The sequence below is a fragment of the Camarhynchus parvulus genome, chromosome 8 (assembly GCF_901933205.1).
Source record: "Camarhynchus parvulus chromosome 8, STF_HiC, whole genome shotgun sequence".
Classification (NCBI taxonomy): domain Eukaryota; kingdom Metazoa; phylum Chordata; class Aves; order Passeriformes; family Thraupidae; genus Camarhynchus; species Camarhynchus parvulus.
Window position 1 is genome coordinate 1,554,009 of NC_044578.1, and position 16,696 is coordinate 1,570,704.

A 16,696-nucleotide genomic window follows, 5' to 3' on the forward strand; every position below is an offset into this window, starting at 1 on the left:
TCAGGTTTGATTAATGTTCAGCTTCAAACACTCACTTGGTGAATTTGAGAGTGGTTGTTCCCAGGGCTATGAATCCAGTGTGAAATTGAATTTGGAATATTTGTGTGTTGGTCATCTGAAAAGAAAAAAAGCAGAGAGAACCAGACTGAACAAGGGCTTAAATGCAGGAGTTAGTTAAGTCTACCCTAATCTTATCTGCTGAATAACTGAATTCATTCTGCTTGTTCTGCAGGCAATATTTCCTTCTCAATATTCCGAAATATTCTCAATATTTCCATCTGCCTTCAACCCTGCTGCTGCAGCTCTGTACAGCAGAAAACCTTCAGGAACTGGCCTGCTTCTCTTTATTTCTGGGATCTACTTATCAGTTTTGCTGTGAAATTAAGCTGTTCCCACTGAATACATGGGAGCAACAGGTTTGTGTCCTAAAAAATATAAAACCATTTCACTTGGAGTAGAGGCCTCAGGAAAATGTCATCTACACAGCAAAGGGCACCAAGAATGAGTGGAGAGGAGGAAAATATTCACTGCCCACTCTGCAACTTGAACATTCAAGTTTTAAATACATCCTCAAGGAAATAGTGGTGATTCCATGTTTAGGCAGCTCTTAGGTCCCCACACAAGAGAAGAGAAAGCAGCTCCTACTTTGGCTTGGAGGCGTCCCCCGATGGTGGATCTCATGTGGTAGACAGAGACAACAACATCTCCATGGACAGTGGCTCCCAGTGGGATCAGCACCTTCCCTTCCTGCACACGGTATTCTCTTGGAGGGGAACAGCAGGAAAGCCAGGGTTAAGCTCCCTTCCACCACATCAAAGCTCTCACCTCCCTCAGGCCAAGCAAGGAGCAGCATTCAATGCTCTGCTTGGTTAGAACAAAAATATTCCACAGGGGGAACCAACAGAGCACTGGATGATCTCTAGGAAGGTATCCACTTCTTGCCAACCTCAGATCCTGATGTCTGAGCAGTTATCCCAATCCTGCCAACCTCAGATCCCGATGTCTGTGGTTATCCCACTCTTGCGAGGCTCAGATCCTGATGTCTGAGCAGTTATCCCACTCACGCCAACCTCAGATCCTGATGTCTGAGCAGTTATCCCACCCCTGCCAACCTCAGATCCTGATGTCTGTGCACTTATCCCACCCCTGCCAACCTCAGATCCTGATGTCTGTGCACTTATCCCACCCCTGCCAACCTCAGACTCCCCCTGGCCATTGATTTCACCCCAGGCAGGCACTAACTCTCAGTGAATATCTCCATTGATCAGCAGCCAGGCAGTGACTGCAGCTCAGCTATGCCCAGCAAAGTGGAAGGGGCTGCATGCAGCTCCTGAGGGAGGCAGGGGGCCCAGGACTCACTTCATCCTCTCGTACTCCTGGGAGGTGGTGAGGATCCTGGTCTCTCCGCTCAGGATGTCGCAGAAGGGCCGGCAGCCGTTGCGCTGCTTGTTGAAGCAGGGGACGGGGCTGAGGGTGACTGACTTGATCGTGAGTGGTTTGCAGTGGGGAATGACAGGTTTGTCTGCTATTAGGTCACAAATGTACCCTATGTACCTGCAGGCAGAGAAAACCAGGGCTGGAACATCCATTTCTTTCATTTCGTGCTCAAAATCTGCCTCGAAATCCAGCAGCAGTGCCGTTCTTTTGGAGGCTCAGGACTGGAGTTTCCATGAGCTCCAAGATCCCTGCAGCTGGCACAGAGCCTACACTGGCAGTGCTGTTTCTGTGAGGATGCAGCTACACTGGCACTGCTGTTTCTGTGAGGATGCAGCTGGCACAGAGCCTACACTGGCACTGCTGTTTCTGCAGGAGCACTGACAGCTGGCACGCTGTCTGTGATGCAGCTGGCACAGAGCTACACTGGACTGCTGTTTCTGTGAGGATGCAGCTGGCACAGGAGAAGGATTCTCCAGGGCCCTGTTAACCACAGATTCAGCATGGGGTGGTTGGGTTGGAAGGACCTTTAGCAGTGATTTAATCCCACCCTCTGCAGTGAGCAGGGATATCTCAAATAAAGGAATAATTCAGGTTGGGAGATCTGAATGTCACCTGCTCTCTGCTCAGAGCAGGAGCAGCTTCCCAGCTCTATCTCAGAACCTGGCTTTGTTCTGGGTGTGAGACCCCACCAGGCATCTCCAAGGAAAGAAATCCCAAATCCCCCAGCTGCTCTGGGCAAGCTCTTCCAGCACCTGCTCCCTGCTCATCTCTGAGGAACACTGGGATCTGGCACCTGGCTGAGCCTAGGGGCCAAAGCACACCTGCCAGGTCTTTGGGCAGCTTTGAGCAGGGGGGATGGAGCCCACAGCGCTGAGCCAGGGTACTGTACCTCCTGTGAGATGGCCACAGTACAATTCCAGGTCTCTTTGTGTTCAGCAGCTGCACAGCAGGGCCAGGATGAGAGAAGAGGTGACAGAAACAGAACATTGCACTGACCAGAACTGCTGAGGCTGCACGGCCGTCCTGGCAAGGAAAGGGGCAGAGAGGAAAAACTGTGAGTATCAGCAAGATCCTTTAAATTCCAGCTCTCCACTCCTCCTGAAATCACAAAATATTATTTATCCAGAAAAACTAGGATTGAGACCACAAGATGATGAGCAATTTTGAGTTCTGTGTCATTTGTTCAACACCCAGGACTTCAGGGAACAAAGCTAAGATAAAATCCAGGGAGCAGCCAAAGCTGAGGGTGGTTTACACTTGTTTGGAAAGCCCACAAGAACATTCTGGCTGCAAATGTTGGTGTTTCATGGCTGCTCCCCAGCTGTAATTCTAAAATTATTTCAAACATAGGCCTATAGAAATAATTCTATAATTATTTCAAACAGGGGTCAGACTGCACCCATCCTACAGCTGCAGGCAGTCCTCTAGTCGAAATTTACCCTGGAAAAGGATAAACAGACAAAAAATCCAGCCCCAGGCTCCCTCACCCAAGCACCTCCACAGCTCTGACTGCTCCTGATGGGGTTTTTTTAAAGGTGATTCTGGGGGAAAGTTTGCTGAGTCACACTGATAGATCAAAAATGTAGGAAGAGCAGGAGAAAATCAACGCATTCCAGTGCCCTGGGCTCCTGATATACACCTTGCACTATCTCTAGTTGCTCCAAACCCCTTTGAACACTTCCAGGGATAGGGAATCCACAACTTCTCAAGGCCTCACCACTCTCGCTCATGCAATTTTTTTTCAGGCCCCCTTTAGGCATTCCAGCCATTTTCTGTAGGATTTTCTGTACTGGAACTGATCCGGGCCCCAAGACCCTGCTGACATGAACAGGCTGTTTGCCTTTTTCCAAGTTTAGCCCCTGCCAGTTGTTTCTGGCAAGATCTCTCAGGTTCATATAAACTAAGTGGGTTTCTGCAGCCTTGTTAGAAAGTGTTGGAAAGGACTCCCTGTCCTTTATCACATTATCTTGATATCCATTGCTCAAAGGACAGGAAAGGAATTGGATTTTTGAGCTGGATTTCCAGGATTGGAGGCATCAAGTGCATCCTTCTCTGTTTGAAGGGAATTGACATCTCTGGCTGTGCTGTGAGAGGCAGAAATGCCAGGCTCACATGGGAGCTCTGTGCAATTTGGGATCAGTCATTTCCTCCACTCCTCCCAGTTTGTGCTGATCAGGGCTGACAGCCTCCTGGTTTCATTTAGGCTCCAGGAGCAAGGCAGAACTCTGCTTTGGGGCATTGCTGTCAACAGGAAAGGTTGCATGGAGTAAATTAGGAGTGATCCAGGATCACATCACCCTCACACAGTGCAGCATTGCCCAGTGCTGAGTAATCCCTCTGGGGGCTTCCTTCAGCCAGGCCTGACCTCTCCTGATGGCAGGACTTCAACAGTCTCCATTTCACAGCTCCACAGAATTCCCACCTCTGTGGTTTCTGCCCAATTTCCAGCCCCCTTCAGTCCAAAAGCTGCACTTTCTCCTGTGACTACTTAGATTAAAGTGCAAATCACAGAATCACAGAATGGTCTGTGCTGGGAGGAACCTTAAAGCCCATATCCAGTGCCACCCCTGCTATGGGAGGGACACCTTCCACTGTCCCAGGCTGCTCCAAGCCCTGTCCAGCCTGGCCTTGGGCACTGCCAGGGATCCAGGGGCAGCCACAGCTGCTCTGGGCACCCTGGCCAAGTCACAGCAAGCTGGCAGCTCTTGGGTGAAATTCAAACCTTTCTCCTAGAGAATGATTTTGACCTCTCTTGCTTTGCATTCCTGCTTCTCATTCAGTGATTCTCTTCCAGCTGAGCTTTGGGTGATGATGTCCTTTACTCTGGGTCAATCCCATCCCCTCCCATGCCATGCCATGCCATCCCACCCCACCCGTCCTGTTTCAGGAGTTGTCCCCATGCTGTCCCCAGGCTGCAGGCGCTCCAGGAGCAGTGTGAGCTGGCAGTCCCCAGCTGCTGTGGGTGCACTCACCATGCAGTGGATGACACAAACGTTTTTGGGGTTCTGCTGCAGCCAGTTGTGCATGTTCTTGCAGACAGCATAGAGGTTGTGCAGGCTGGGCGCCTGCCGGACGGGCCAGCTGCACTCAGACACCTGCAGGGATGGCAGCAGTGCACAAACAGCTTTGTGAGAGCACTAAACAAGCCCTGCTCTGCTCATTCTCCCTGCCAAGACACCTACTTGTCCTTTACAACCCGGAGTTATGTGCTGGAATCCTACTCCAGCTCTCCTCGTGCGTGACTCCGCGCCGCGCCTCCCATGGGTTATGAGGAGGCAGACAAAAAAGCTTTCTCAATGCAATGACATTGGGCTGATGTGTTGTTCCTGACTGCACATTTTTCAAAATTTACATTTCCCATCAGATTATCTGGAGGGGCTCTTTTAGAATGCTCCAGCCTCGCCTCGATTTCTAAAGCCTTTGTACAATGTGTCCCTAAAAACTGCTCTGATTTGCACAGGGCACTGAGCATCTGTTGTTCTGAATCCTTCTCTGGCACAGGATCTCCAAGCCCTGTGTGACAGATATTAAACTGATGAAAGGGAAAGTTCTGTTCAAAAAAAATAAATCCTATCTAAGTATGTTAATGTATGAGCCAGAAAAATGAATGGCTCCTTAGAGCAGAAACCCCACAAATCTTAAAGTCTGTCTGGTTGCTGTTCCTCAGTGTGCTGGTTCTGAGTCAGTCCTTGCAGTCCCGAGCAGCACATCAGATAGCCCTCGACAGACATCTCCCTTTCATCTGGTTTTAATTGAAATATCTCTTTTTTAAAAGGCATTTCTGGCCAGAAGAAATTTAAGGGAGGAATGTCCCGAGGCTTGTCCTCAGCTGAAGAATTGGTTCTCTCTCTCTCAGCTGACATTTGGCTGCTGCTCAATGGGAACAGGGAAGGAAGGAGATGATTTGCCCAGATGTTCTTAAACAGCCACATGATCCCCAGAACTGTTTCATCTCTCAGAGGAAGGAAATGCTCCAGGGTTTATAAAACTTGTGCTGCAGGTTCTGTCTGACACCTGCACAACATCTTGGAGCAGAAACAGGCACCCAGATTCCAACCAGAGCCCTGCCAGGCTGTGCTGTGTCCAGCAAGGATCCCAAAGGCTCCCATGGGATGCAGGGCCAGGCCAAGCTGGCAAATTCCATTTTTGTCTCACAGCAAGTTGGATATTTATCCGATTGCTTTTTAGATCTGGGAAAGTTTTGGCCTCCAGAATATCCAGATGTGGCTTTGTCTTGTAGAAATCACTGGACAGATCAAGCAGTGCTCAAAGTTTGGAGAGCAGGGAGTGACCATTCCTATTCACCCTCTCCACTTCTCTGTCTTCAGAGTTTCTTTGATTCCTTCTGTTGTACATCCTTGATTTTCCCTGTTAGAATTCCTACAGTGACCCTTCCACTGACAGTCCTCAGAGCAGACCTCCCTGCCAAGCATCTGGAAAAGCCATTATCACTTCTCTAGTAAATAATACACATTTCCCACCAGTCCATAATTACATATTTACATTGCCTCTAATTACACATCTGCCTGATGGTTCACAATTAGAGAAATTAAATGTGTGCTTGGTGTTTCTATCAAACAGAACCTCACCAGCACTCAGCACAGACAACCTTGGGGAAAAGCTGCAGGAATTCTCCAGCTCTGGGAATAAGCACTTGTTTGATTTCAGCAGCAAGGGACGTGACCCACGAGGGGCTGTGAACTTTGGGTTTGTTTCATGCCAGATTTGAGTTCTGTGGTTTGAAACTCCTCTCCTCTCCTCTCCTCTTGGGGACAGCCAGGTCTCTGCTCAGAGTCACACTCTGGGTGGGGTGGAAGCGACCCTGAAGATCATCTTGTTCACACCCTGCTGCCTTCCACTATCCCAGGGTGCTCCCAGCTCTATCCTTGGACCCTTCCAGGTCTGGGGCAAACCTTTCCCAGTGGCTCAGCACCCTCCCAGTGCCCTCTCCTCCTCGGCAGGCTGGGCACCTGGGGCTTGCTGACCCACTCAGCCACAGCTAGGCAGGGAAATGGCCCAGCAGGACACGGATTCACCTCCCTCCTGCGCCACCACGCAGCACAGTGACCCACTTGGATCTTAGGAGCAGAAAGTTTTAAAGAAAGCAGGCACTGAAAAGCTTTTCCTGTCAAAGAACCAGTGTGTGTCTCAGTGCAGCTCAGCTGACATCCTCATCCCAGCAGGAAACTCACTGGGGTTTCACCTCCCTGAGAGCCCTTCAGTGTTTTTTATACAAAGCTCAGCCTGGTAATTATTTCATGTATTGTGTTGTTCACACTTCTTCCTCATGAAAAATACTTGGAATCAGGACTTCCCAGCCCATAAACTGAAAACACAATATATTATTAAAAGATCATTTTATTTTCTTCCTGTGTCAGTCAAAGCAATGGTTCCAAAGCACCGAGCTGTCCTTTGAGAGTGGCATTAAAAGTCACTTGTTAAAGTATTGGGCAGGGTGGGAGATAATTCCAGGGATTCAGGAATTATGGGCAACTCACACAGCAATAGATCTTTAATGCTGGGCTTTCAGAAGTAGGTAAATTTTTCTCCACCCACAAACAGCATCAGTGGTGCACCAAAATCAATCAAGACTGAAGATTCTGAGCTCTTAATATCTCTTAATTAGTCTTCCCTGTTCATTTACTTGTGTTTGAAGTCTGGTTACTGATGGCCACAGAGAAATTTGCTTTAAGCAGCAGTGAGTGGTTTCTGGTGATCAGAATTACTGAAGATAAATTCAGCTACACCTCAAATTAAAACTAAATTAGCCTTAGATTAGATTAATTTACCCTGACTGAGAGTTAAGCCTGGCAAATGCTGCTGCCTTTTGGGTTGAAGGCACCAAAAATTTAGAAAAAAAAAAAAACAGAACACAACACCAAAACACAGCACTCCCTCGTGGGAGAGGGAAAGAACAGGAAGTTTTCAGAAAGATTAAATCTAATCTTGCATTTCAGCAGCAGCATTTCATAGAGATTTCCTCTAAAAGCCATTAATGAAGCAGAGCCTCACAGTGCTCCCTGATGCTGCTCTGGTTTTAGAGAGGGAAACTGGGCCAGGCAGTGCAGGTGGCTTTTTAAAGTCACAAGAGCCAAAATGCCCCTCAGATCCCCTTTCCATCCTGAGCTTTGCCTGCTTGATTAAAGCCCGACTGCAAGAAAATCATCTCCCTCCTTCTATTGGTAATTTCTTCCAAAGGCTTTTCATTTTATTCTTTCCCTGCAGCAGCTCCAACACTCTGTAGGATCAGAATAAACTCTGGTTTATCTTTGTTTCCCTGCAGCCACTCCATGCAATGCCTTTCACTGTCCCAGGCTCCTCACATGAGCATTATGCCTGAACTTTCCAGCTCTTTCATCCCTGTGCTCCCAGCTAAAACCCCCAAAGGCACTCCAGCAGCTTAAGAACACCTCTAACTCCTAAATCCCCTTAAACTCTGGGTCCAAGAGGAGCTGCTGCCCCTTTCCCTGGGGAATTTGCCCCCGTGGAAAGCACTCACCCTGTTGTGGAACTTGGCACTGCGATAATATTTGGGTGACAAGTTGAACACGGTGTAGTGGTCAGGGTGCCTGGAGTCCAGGAACGTCCTGACATCCTCAATGTGGTTCCTGAATCCCAGCTCCACGCCCTCAGCAGGAAAAGACATCACTGCCAAAGCAAGGAGAGGCCAGCATCAGTGGGGTGCCTGGAATTCTGGGCTTTGGAATTCTATTACATGTTGTGTTCCTCCACAGTGCTTACCTATGATCCTTGAGGTAATGTAGGAAATATCCAGCTCTCCCTTGGTGTAACTAAGAGGCAAAGCAGGGGACAGAACTTAGGCACTTCAGCAGCACATTAGGAGTGTTTGCCCAGAAAAAAATCTACTTATCACACAAGGAAAATTCATCTTAAAATTAATTCTTGAGACGCAGACAGTGACCCAGCCTCCCCCTCTCCACATGCAATTAACTGGATACAAAACCTGCAAGAAAGGTCCCTTTTCCCTTTTGTCATTAATTTTTAGTGCCAGTTTCCAGGAGAAATCTCCAGCAGTTTGCACTTGGCAGATTCCTCAAACCCTTTGGGGTCTTGCATTAAATTTCCTTAATTTCTTGTAGCCCCCGATCCTTTGGAGGGGGACAAAAGCAGGAAAATCCCCAGAGCAAAGTCACCTCAGCTGTCTTCCATTCCAAGGTGGATTTAGGAAACATCAGCAAGCACAGCAGAGATAAAATCAACAATCAACACCAGTGACAAAATAAATATTCAAGTGGTGGTTCACCAGAAAGATCCCACAGGGAATCCTCCAGGAACTGGAGACCAGGTGCTCCACTTTCACAGGCATTTCCCAGATTTCAGGGTGCTGATGCTCACTGTGAAGTTACATGGTTTTACTTTGGTTTTCCCCACTTCCTTGAGGCCAAACCCCAATTATGAGACAGAACCAAAGAAATGATTTGGGATTTTCCCCTTTCCTCAATCCCTGTGAGCCTGTGCTCGTTCAGTGGGAGCAGCAGCTCCTGGTTTTTCCTGCTCCAGGTGCACTGTACCTGGCCACAGACTGCATGACCTTGGAGGAAGTGTCCTTCAGGGTGTCCTTCAGGTTGTCCTTCAGGTTGCTGAAGAGCCTCCCTGCTCCTCCCTTCACCATGTCCAGCAGGCCTCCCCCGTAGCTGGACTCCATGTCTGGTGACGAGGCACCTTCAACACAACAAAACCAAAAATTACAGCACAACAAAACCAAAAATTACAGCACAACAAAGCCAAAAATTACAACAAACCCAAAGCCAACATCACTGGTTTGGAGAAAACCCCAACAACCCCTCTGCTCTGTCCACACCAAGCAGGTCCCCATGAGGTGCTGTGTGTCAGGCATGAGGAAAAGGGGTGAGGGGTGGCTCAGAGCTCCCAGCACTGTGTGCAGGTTGAGTGTTCAGTCTCAGCACAGGGTAAAAGACCTAAACTGGGGCTTGAGCTGGGTGATCTGAGCCCCAGCCAGGTGTGCCCAGGTGGCCAAGAGGCCAATGGCACCTGGGCTGTGGCAGGAGTTGGGTGGCAGCAGGAGCAGGGAAGGGATTGTGCCCCTCTGCTGGGCTCTGGGCTGTGGCCAGTTTGGGGCCCTGCAGGACAAAACTGACCCTGAGGGGCTGGAGCGTGTCCAGGGAAGGGAAAAGGGCTGGAGAAGGTCTGGAGAACCAGGAGAGGCTGAGGGAGCTGGGAAGGGGCTCAACCTGGAGCAAAGGAGGCTCAGGGGCCCTTGTGGCTCTGCACAGCTCCTGCCAGGAGGGCACAGCCAGGGGGGTTGGGCTCTGCTCCAGGGAACAGGGACAGGAGCACAGGGAACGGCCCCAGGCTGGGCCAGGGCAGCTCAGGGTGGGCACAGCAGGAATTTCCCCATGGAAAGAGGGGTCAGGCACTGGAACTGCCCAGGGACGGTTGGAGTGCCCATCCCTGGAGGTGTCCAGGCCTTCCTGAGTGACAGAGGGCATCAGGCACAGCTTGGACTCTGCTCTGGGATGGCTTTTCCAACCTAATTCATTCTGGGATTCTGTGATCTTCAAGCCATCCTATGGTTTGAAGCTCCCTCACCTCCAACCCAACCCAGCCTGGCTGATTTTCTTCTCACAACCAAGAACCAGCTCCTCAGGAGTGAGAAAAAGACTCTCCCCATCCCCTGGGACATCCCTCACAGGGGCCCCTTCAGGGCCACCCTCCCAGCTGGCTGAAGGCTGTCCAACCCAAACTGTTCTACAATTCCATGATAAAATCATAATTTAACTGCAAAAGCAGCCCCCACTGTCAGGCAGCCTCACCCATGGTGAGCCACCCACAAATCCTGAAACTGGAGATTCCATTGGGAAGGTGATGCTGCTCTGGTCCACAGCACCTGACCCAGGTCCTAGACTGGTAAAATTGGAGGCCACCTCTCCTCTACACTCTGTTTTAGAACACAAGATGGCTCCTCAAGGCACAGGAAACTTCCTGTGAGCATGATGTTTCAAAAAATAAAAAAGAAAAAAGGAAAAAATCAAAGAAGCTTGTTGGCTTCCAAGCATGGAATCTGTGTTTGATCTCCCCTCAGAAAGTTTGTTTTCATGTTATTCTGTGCTGGATGAGCCATGGCTGGAAGGAGGAGAGGTTCAAAAGGGGCTTTTAGTTCTGCAGGTCAGCTTTTAAAGGAAAGCAAGGCAGAAAAGTGGTAGCTTGGAACAGGGAAAAGGGGACAAAGGATCAGAGGTTCAACAGCACTGGGCAAATTCTTACAGCTGGAAATGCTGTAGGAGAGCAACAGAAGGGCTCTGAGAGAATGGAAAACTTAAAATCTTTAAAATCAATCTGAAGATTTAGAAAGTGGAGAGAAGAGAAGAAACCGAGAGAAGGAGACTTTCACTGTATTTCTAAGAGAAGCAGCAGGAATCAATTCCAAGTTTCCTGGCAGAGAATCAGAAAGGATGGCTGAGCAAGAAATGGCTCCCACTGCCACAGGGCAGGGATGGATGGGACATTGGGAATTGTTCCCTGGGAGGGTGGGAAGGCCCTGGAATAGAATTCCCAGAGCAGTTGTGCCTGCCCCTGGATCCCTGGCAATGCCCAAGGCCAGGGTGGACCATTCTGTGTTCAGAATAAACCTCCAACAGTCACCAATCCCAGAATCCCAAAATCACAGAATCACAGAATCCCAGAATCCCAGAATCACTGAGTTGGAAGAGACCTTCAAGATTATCAAGTCCAACCCAGCCCCAACACCTCAGTTATCCCACGGCACCCAGTGCCACATCCAGGCTTTTTTTAAACACCATTCCAGAACTTTATCACCCTTTCTGTAAAAAACTTTTCCCTAACATCCAACCTAAATTTCTCTTGGTGCAGCTTGAGGCTGTGTCCTCTGGTTGTGTCAGTGTTGCTGGAGAAAGAGCCCAGCCCCAGCTGAGCACAGGCACCTTTCAGGGAGCTGTGGAGTCATAAGGAAACACCAAATAAAGCAACAACCTCCCTCCAAAACTGAAATATGTCAGCTGGGAGCCTTGCTGCCATGGCCCACCCTCAGCAGTGAGAGCTCAGCTGCGGGAGCCCCTGCTGACAGCACCAGCCTGGTGTTGGACAGGATGGGAGCTGGAGGGTGTGGAAATCTTAATTAAAGCACTGAAGTGCTGATTTTACAGAGGATCAGGAGATGGATGTGCAGGAGAACTTCTCCTCCCAAGGCAGAGAGAGCTTTGGAAGAGAACAGGGATCCAGGGGAGCTCAGAGGGATGTGCTCAGTACAGGAGTAGCTGAGGGTGGCAAAACCATCAATGTCTGGATTAGCCAGGCCAGGAAACTCATTCCTACCCAGGGAAAGGGAGGCAAACCACAAATCCAGAAGGGAAATACCCCCTCCTGCTGTCCCCTGCAGTGCCACGAGCAGCGTTTGTGCTTATTCTCAAAAACCCAACACTTTCACACCAATCCTGCTTTCAATGTGGGGCTTTGGAGGCAGAAATGGGAGAGGTAGGACAGGTGTGACCTGGAGTGATGGGGACATTTTGGCACCTGCAGCCAGAGGTGCCCCAGGGTGACCAGCAGCAGAGGGTCACACCCTGCCACCAGCTGAGGGAGGTGCTCGCTGCTGGAATTGCAGATTTGGAATCTTTCCCTGCAAAATCTGCACTGCTGGAGGTCCTGTCTGCCTGAGCAACCCACCCAGAACCCCCCCAAGCACAGGGCTGAATTCCAGCTCTCCTGAGAGCCCAGGGGGAGCCAGCCGACATTTAGCAGGCATTTCAGACTCCGTCAGTCTGGCTATTTGTGCTGATGAAGCAACTCCGAGCCGCGGAGAGGGGAGGTGAAAGGAAGATGCCTGGAAATTGAGGCTCAGCAAAGAAGTGCTGCCTTTCCCAGGTCACTTAGCAGGAGCAGACCCTTTCTGCCTGGAAAGGGCAGACAGAAAGCAGACATGAAACCATAGGAAAGGAAGCAGGTTTCCCTCAGGCTGCCCAGATTTTGTGTAACAATATCCCCGGTGTCAAATGAGGGGGTTTATTTTTGCTCAGGGAGCTGCTGCCTGTGCTTTTGTTAGAGGTGGAGTGAGGAAGGATCTAAATATTCCCTGTTCCTCATCATGGAATCGCAGAATGCTTTGGGATCTGAAAGACCATCTCATTCCACACAGAAAAGCATTAAATCCTCATCTCCCACCTTCCCAAAAAAAGAAGTTTGGGAGTTTTCAACCCCCTCTGACTTCTCTTCCAATGGTACCACAAGAGCCTGGCACTACAATGGGAAAAATTTTGTTTGTTCCTGTGTTTGTGTCCCAAATTCCCCATTTCTAGATGGTTTTTTCTTCTTGTTGCAGCCTTCTCCCTCCCCACAAAGTATTTTTTGGGGGGGAAAGAAAGGGTTCTTTTCTTGTTTTATCCCCCAAGATAAAAGGTAGAGGCTACCCTGTGCCTGGGCAGAAACGGCCCTTTTAAAGTTCCCTGCACTGAAAGGAGTCAAGCCACTGTTGTTGTGGCTTCAGCAACAAAGCCTGGATTGTTTTTAAGGAACACTCAGCAAAAAAAAAGCTGCTTTTTGTGCCTCTCCCCCCCAGCAGGCCGCAGAGCTCACGTTCCTCCCCCAGGCAGCTCTCCCAGCAAAGCCTGCCTCGTGTGGGACGTGCTTTCCCTCCAGCCTGCAGGGAGCAAAGCCAGGCTGCTACAACTCCAGCATCACTCCGACATGATTCCCACTCCTGGGAGGGTCTGCAGGGCAGGAGGAGCAGCCCTGCAGCAGAAATTCCTGCTGCAGCAGGGTTGGAGCATCCTTTAGAGGATGGAGAGGTGTTGGGTGCAGAGCAGAGAATCCACACCCCAGGGTACCCTCAGCATCCCCAGCTCCTGCTGTTCCCCACAGCCCATCTTTCAGAGGATTGCAAAGAGGAATTTCACCTTCCCTGCCCGGGGAAGGCTGGCAGGAGCTCCTAAAAGCAAATCTCTGGGCAGTGGCTCCTCTGCACCCAGTGATAATCAATAGCTGAGATATTATCAAAATCAATATCAGAGACCTGAGGGCTTCACCTGCCAGCTGGGCTTGGAACAACCTGGGCTGGTGGAATGTGGGCTTGGATTGAGATGGGCTTCAAAATCCCTCCCAACCCAAACCATCTGTGATTCTCTGGTTCTAACTGTGTTTTAAGGGCACAAAATCACATCCTGATACCCAAACCTTCCCTCCAGCACACATCCTTCATCTGGACAGCTGAGCTTTACCACATTGAAGCCAAAACTAAACCATGGATGCTGTTATGGGCACTTGCATCCTGTCTTGAATCAGGCACAGCCCAAGTGTCAGAATTATATCAGCTCTTCAACAGGCACTGAGTGATGGTTTGGGAGAGAAATCACCACCAGCAGAGGCAACTAAAACAGTCATAAAGGGGCATTCACAGGGAAAACCTGCAGAAATTACTTGGGAAGTTCCTAAGACTCACACAGACCCCAAACACGGATCATTTTTTACCTGATTTTTTGCTACCAGACCCATCTGTCTCCTCCTCCTCCACCACTGTCCCAGATTCCTGCTAGAGTTAGGTTCCCTATGAGGCTGAGCACACTTAAAGTGTTATTCCATAAAAATAAGCAGCAAGGCATGTGCAGAGCAGAAGAGGCTCTGCCCATTTGATAAAATGAGTGCTGAGATCCCCAAGCCCAGGTTTCACTCATCCTGACACTTCCACTGTCCCAGGCTGCTCCAAACCCCATCCTGGGACACTGCCAGGGATCCAGGGGCAGCCACAGCTGCTCTGGGCACCCTGTGCCAGGGCCTGCCCCCCTCCCAGCCAGGAATTCCTTCCCAATATCCATCCAACCCTTCCCTCTGGGATTTTCCAGATATTCTCCCCTCTCCTGTCACTTCAGACCCTCATCCAAAGGGTAAAACCAGAATATTTCTCTCCTAAGCAGACAATCATGAGGCACAGAAGCATCCCCAGCACTAAGATATCTTCAATAATTTATTCAGCTGAGCAGGGTTCTTTATGAGGTTGTTGTTTGGTTTTTTTTTTTTTACTGCAGCTCTCCAGCAGTTCACTGGTACTGCCCCATCCAAGCCTTTTGCCTGGAGGAGATGGAAAATGCCTCAGAACAGGGCAGGTTTAGGTTGGATATTGGGAAAATTTCTGCCCCAAAAGTGTTGTCCAGCCCTGGCAGGAGACATCCCTGGAAGGAGTTAAAAGACCAGTTAAAAGATGGTGTGAGAGGGCTTTTCCAAGCTGAGCAATTCCATAATTCTGTGTTTCTGTTGGGCAACAAAGGGTCCCTGACCTCCTGTGGGAAGCACTCGGCGCCTCTGGCAGCAAACTTTGGGGTAAAGAGCTCAAGAACCTCTTTTTGTGCTTTGCTGGGATAAAAGTCCAGCACTAACATTGCATGAGCCCAAGGCTTTTTATCCAAATGTTCATGTGAGGCTGATTAAATGCAAACTTCATGGAAAGTTGAAGAATTAAGGTTTGCTCTTTCTGCTTTTGCTCGAGATATGAAAACTGAGGAGTGCAGCTGGCACCAAAAATATGGAGGATTTCCACAAAGAGGGAGCTTTACTCCGTGTGTTTTTAGCAGAATAATAATACTGGGGGGATTACCACCCAGTGCTTGCTAGATTTGTTTAATTTGTTAAAAATTTCCCCTCATGAAACTCATCTTCAGCAAGGCCTGACAGTGAGCCGCCGGGCCGGAGCGTGAAATCTGTCTTGGAGTTGATGGACATTCTCTGTGCTTCCCCCCCCTGTCAAAACAACGGAGAAAAGACAAGACTCCTGCCAACACCCCATCGTTCAAGTGTCCAAAACACACCAAGCAAACAAAGGAGCCATTAAACAGAACCTCCCCGTTTGAAAAGGCAGCGAGGGGGGAACACAGGCCAACATTGTCAGGCCAGGCCTTTGTCCCCGTGCCAGTGACATGGAGATGTCTCTCTTCTGACTCAGAGACAAGGAATCACCAGAGCACAAGACATTATGTTTGCAAGTGTAAAACAGCTCAAGAAATCTCAATTTCACCGCTTGCAGTTTCTTTCAGAGGCTTTTTCCTGGTGGTTATTCTGCCTGAGGAAGCACAGAGCACAAGCAAGTCCATGCCCCAACTCTTTAAAAGCCCTTTTCTATCTTATCTAGATCATAAGCACCACAGAACAGCTCAGAAAGGGTTTTTTCCTTTCATAACAACTATCCTTGCTGTTACTTTTGCATCTTATTTCCTAGAACCTCTTCTTTCAATGCTCAGCCAGCTGCTAAGAAAGGAGAATTGAATGCCACAGCAAAAACCCAAATAAATTGGCTTCTTCAAAATTCTGCCTGGTTCTCATCTTGAGAGCACTTGCAGCAACTTAAAAAGGAAGAGACAGAAGCAGCTCTGGGTCGATGCCTTTCTTGGAATCTGGTTTTATAACTCATGGCGTTTTGTGTCCTGTGAGGTTCAGCTCCAGTCTCTCTTTGAACCTCCCCTCATCCATTTCCAAACCTCCATCCCAAGCTGGGGCATTTGCAGGAGAACAACAGGAGCACAGAGACCCCACTGAAGTTGTGTGCTGTGATCCTGCAGCATTCCACAGAATTTCCCAGCACACTGATCTCCCATCCCTGTGCTTGGGATGGTCCAGAGGAGCCCCCGGAGCTGCTGCAGGGCTGGAGCCCCTCTGGAGCCAGGCTGGGACACCTGGGGGTGCTCACCTGGAGAGGAGAAGGATCCAGGCAGAGCTCAGAGCCCCTGCCAGGGCCTGAAGGGGCTCCAGGAGAGCTGGACAGGGACTGGGGACAAGGGATGGAGGGACAGGACACAGGGAATGGCTCCCAGTGCCAGAGGGCAGGGCTGGATGGGAGACTGGGAATTGGGAATTGTTCCCTGGGAGGGTGGGCAGGCCCTGGCACAGGGTGCCCAGAGAAGTTAGAAGTGTCCAAGGCCAGGTTGGATGGGGTTTGGAGCAGCCTGGGACAGTGAAAATTGTCCCTGCCATGGCAGGGGTGACACCGGATGAGCTTTAAAGTCCTTTCCATCCCAAACCATTCCAAGGTTCTGTTCAGGACTCAGCTGACCCCTCTGTGCCAGCTCCCTGCCATCCATGAGGAGCTCCTGCCTTCCAGCTGCAACCCTGTGCTTCTGATTCCTGGCTTTTGCTTCTTTCCACTCTGAGCAACACCAGTCCAAAAAAAAAAATTAAGCCAATAATCAGAAGCACTTGGGAGTTGGAGCAAAGCTGCAGCCACTGATTATTTTCCTTGCAAAGGGTGTTTATGAGGCTGCAAATCTGCATTAGGAGAGGG

At 49.6% G+C, this 16,696-nt stretch overlaps 1 protein-coding gene across 2 annotated transcripts in view; it reads right to left on the reverse strand.

Moving 5' to 3' along the window:
- Positions 1–16,696, reverse strand: part of DNAJC6 (DnaJ heat shock protein family (Hsp40) member C6) — a 41,396-nt gene that overhangs the window by 11,978 nt on the left and 12,722 nt on the right. For both annotated transcript variants that reach the window (XM_030953786.1, XM_030953787.1), the window contains exons 2-9: positions 8,970–9,120; positions 8,179–8,228; positions 7,937–8,085; positions 4,410–4,532; positions 2,327–2,460; positions 1,360–1,554; positions 646–763; positions 36–115 (exon numbers count right to left, since the gene is read on the reverse strand). In XM_030953786.1, the coding sequence (XP_030809646.1) occupies positions 36–115; positions 646–763; positions 1,360–1,554; positions 2,327–2,460; positions 4,410–4,532; positions 7,937–8,085; positions 8,179–8,228; positions 8,970–9,120 (1,000 nt within the window). The remainder of the gene's footprint in view (positions 1–35; positions 116–645; positions 764–1,359; positions 1,555–2,326; positions 2,461–4,409; positions 4,533–7,936; positions 8,086–8,178; positions 8,229–8,969; positions 9,121–16,696) is intronic.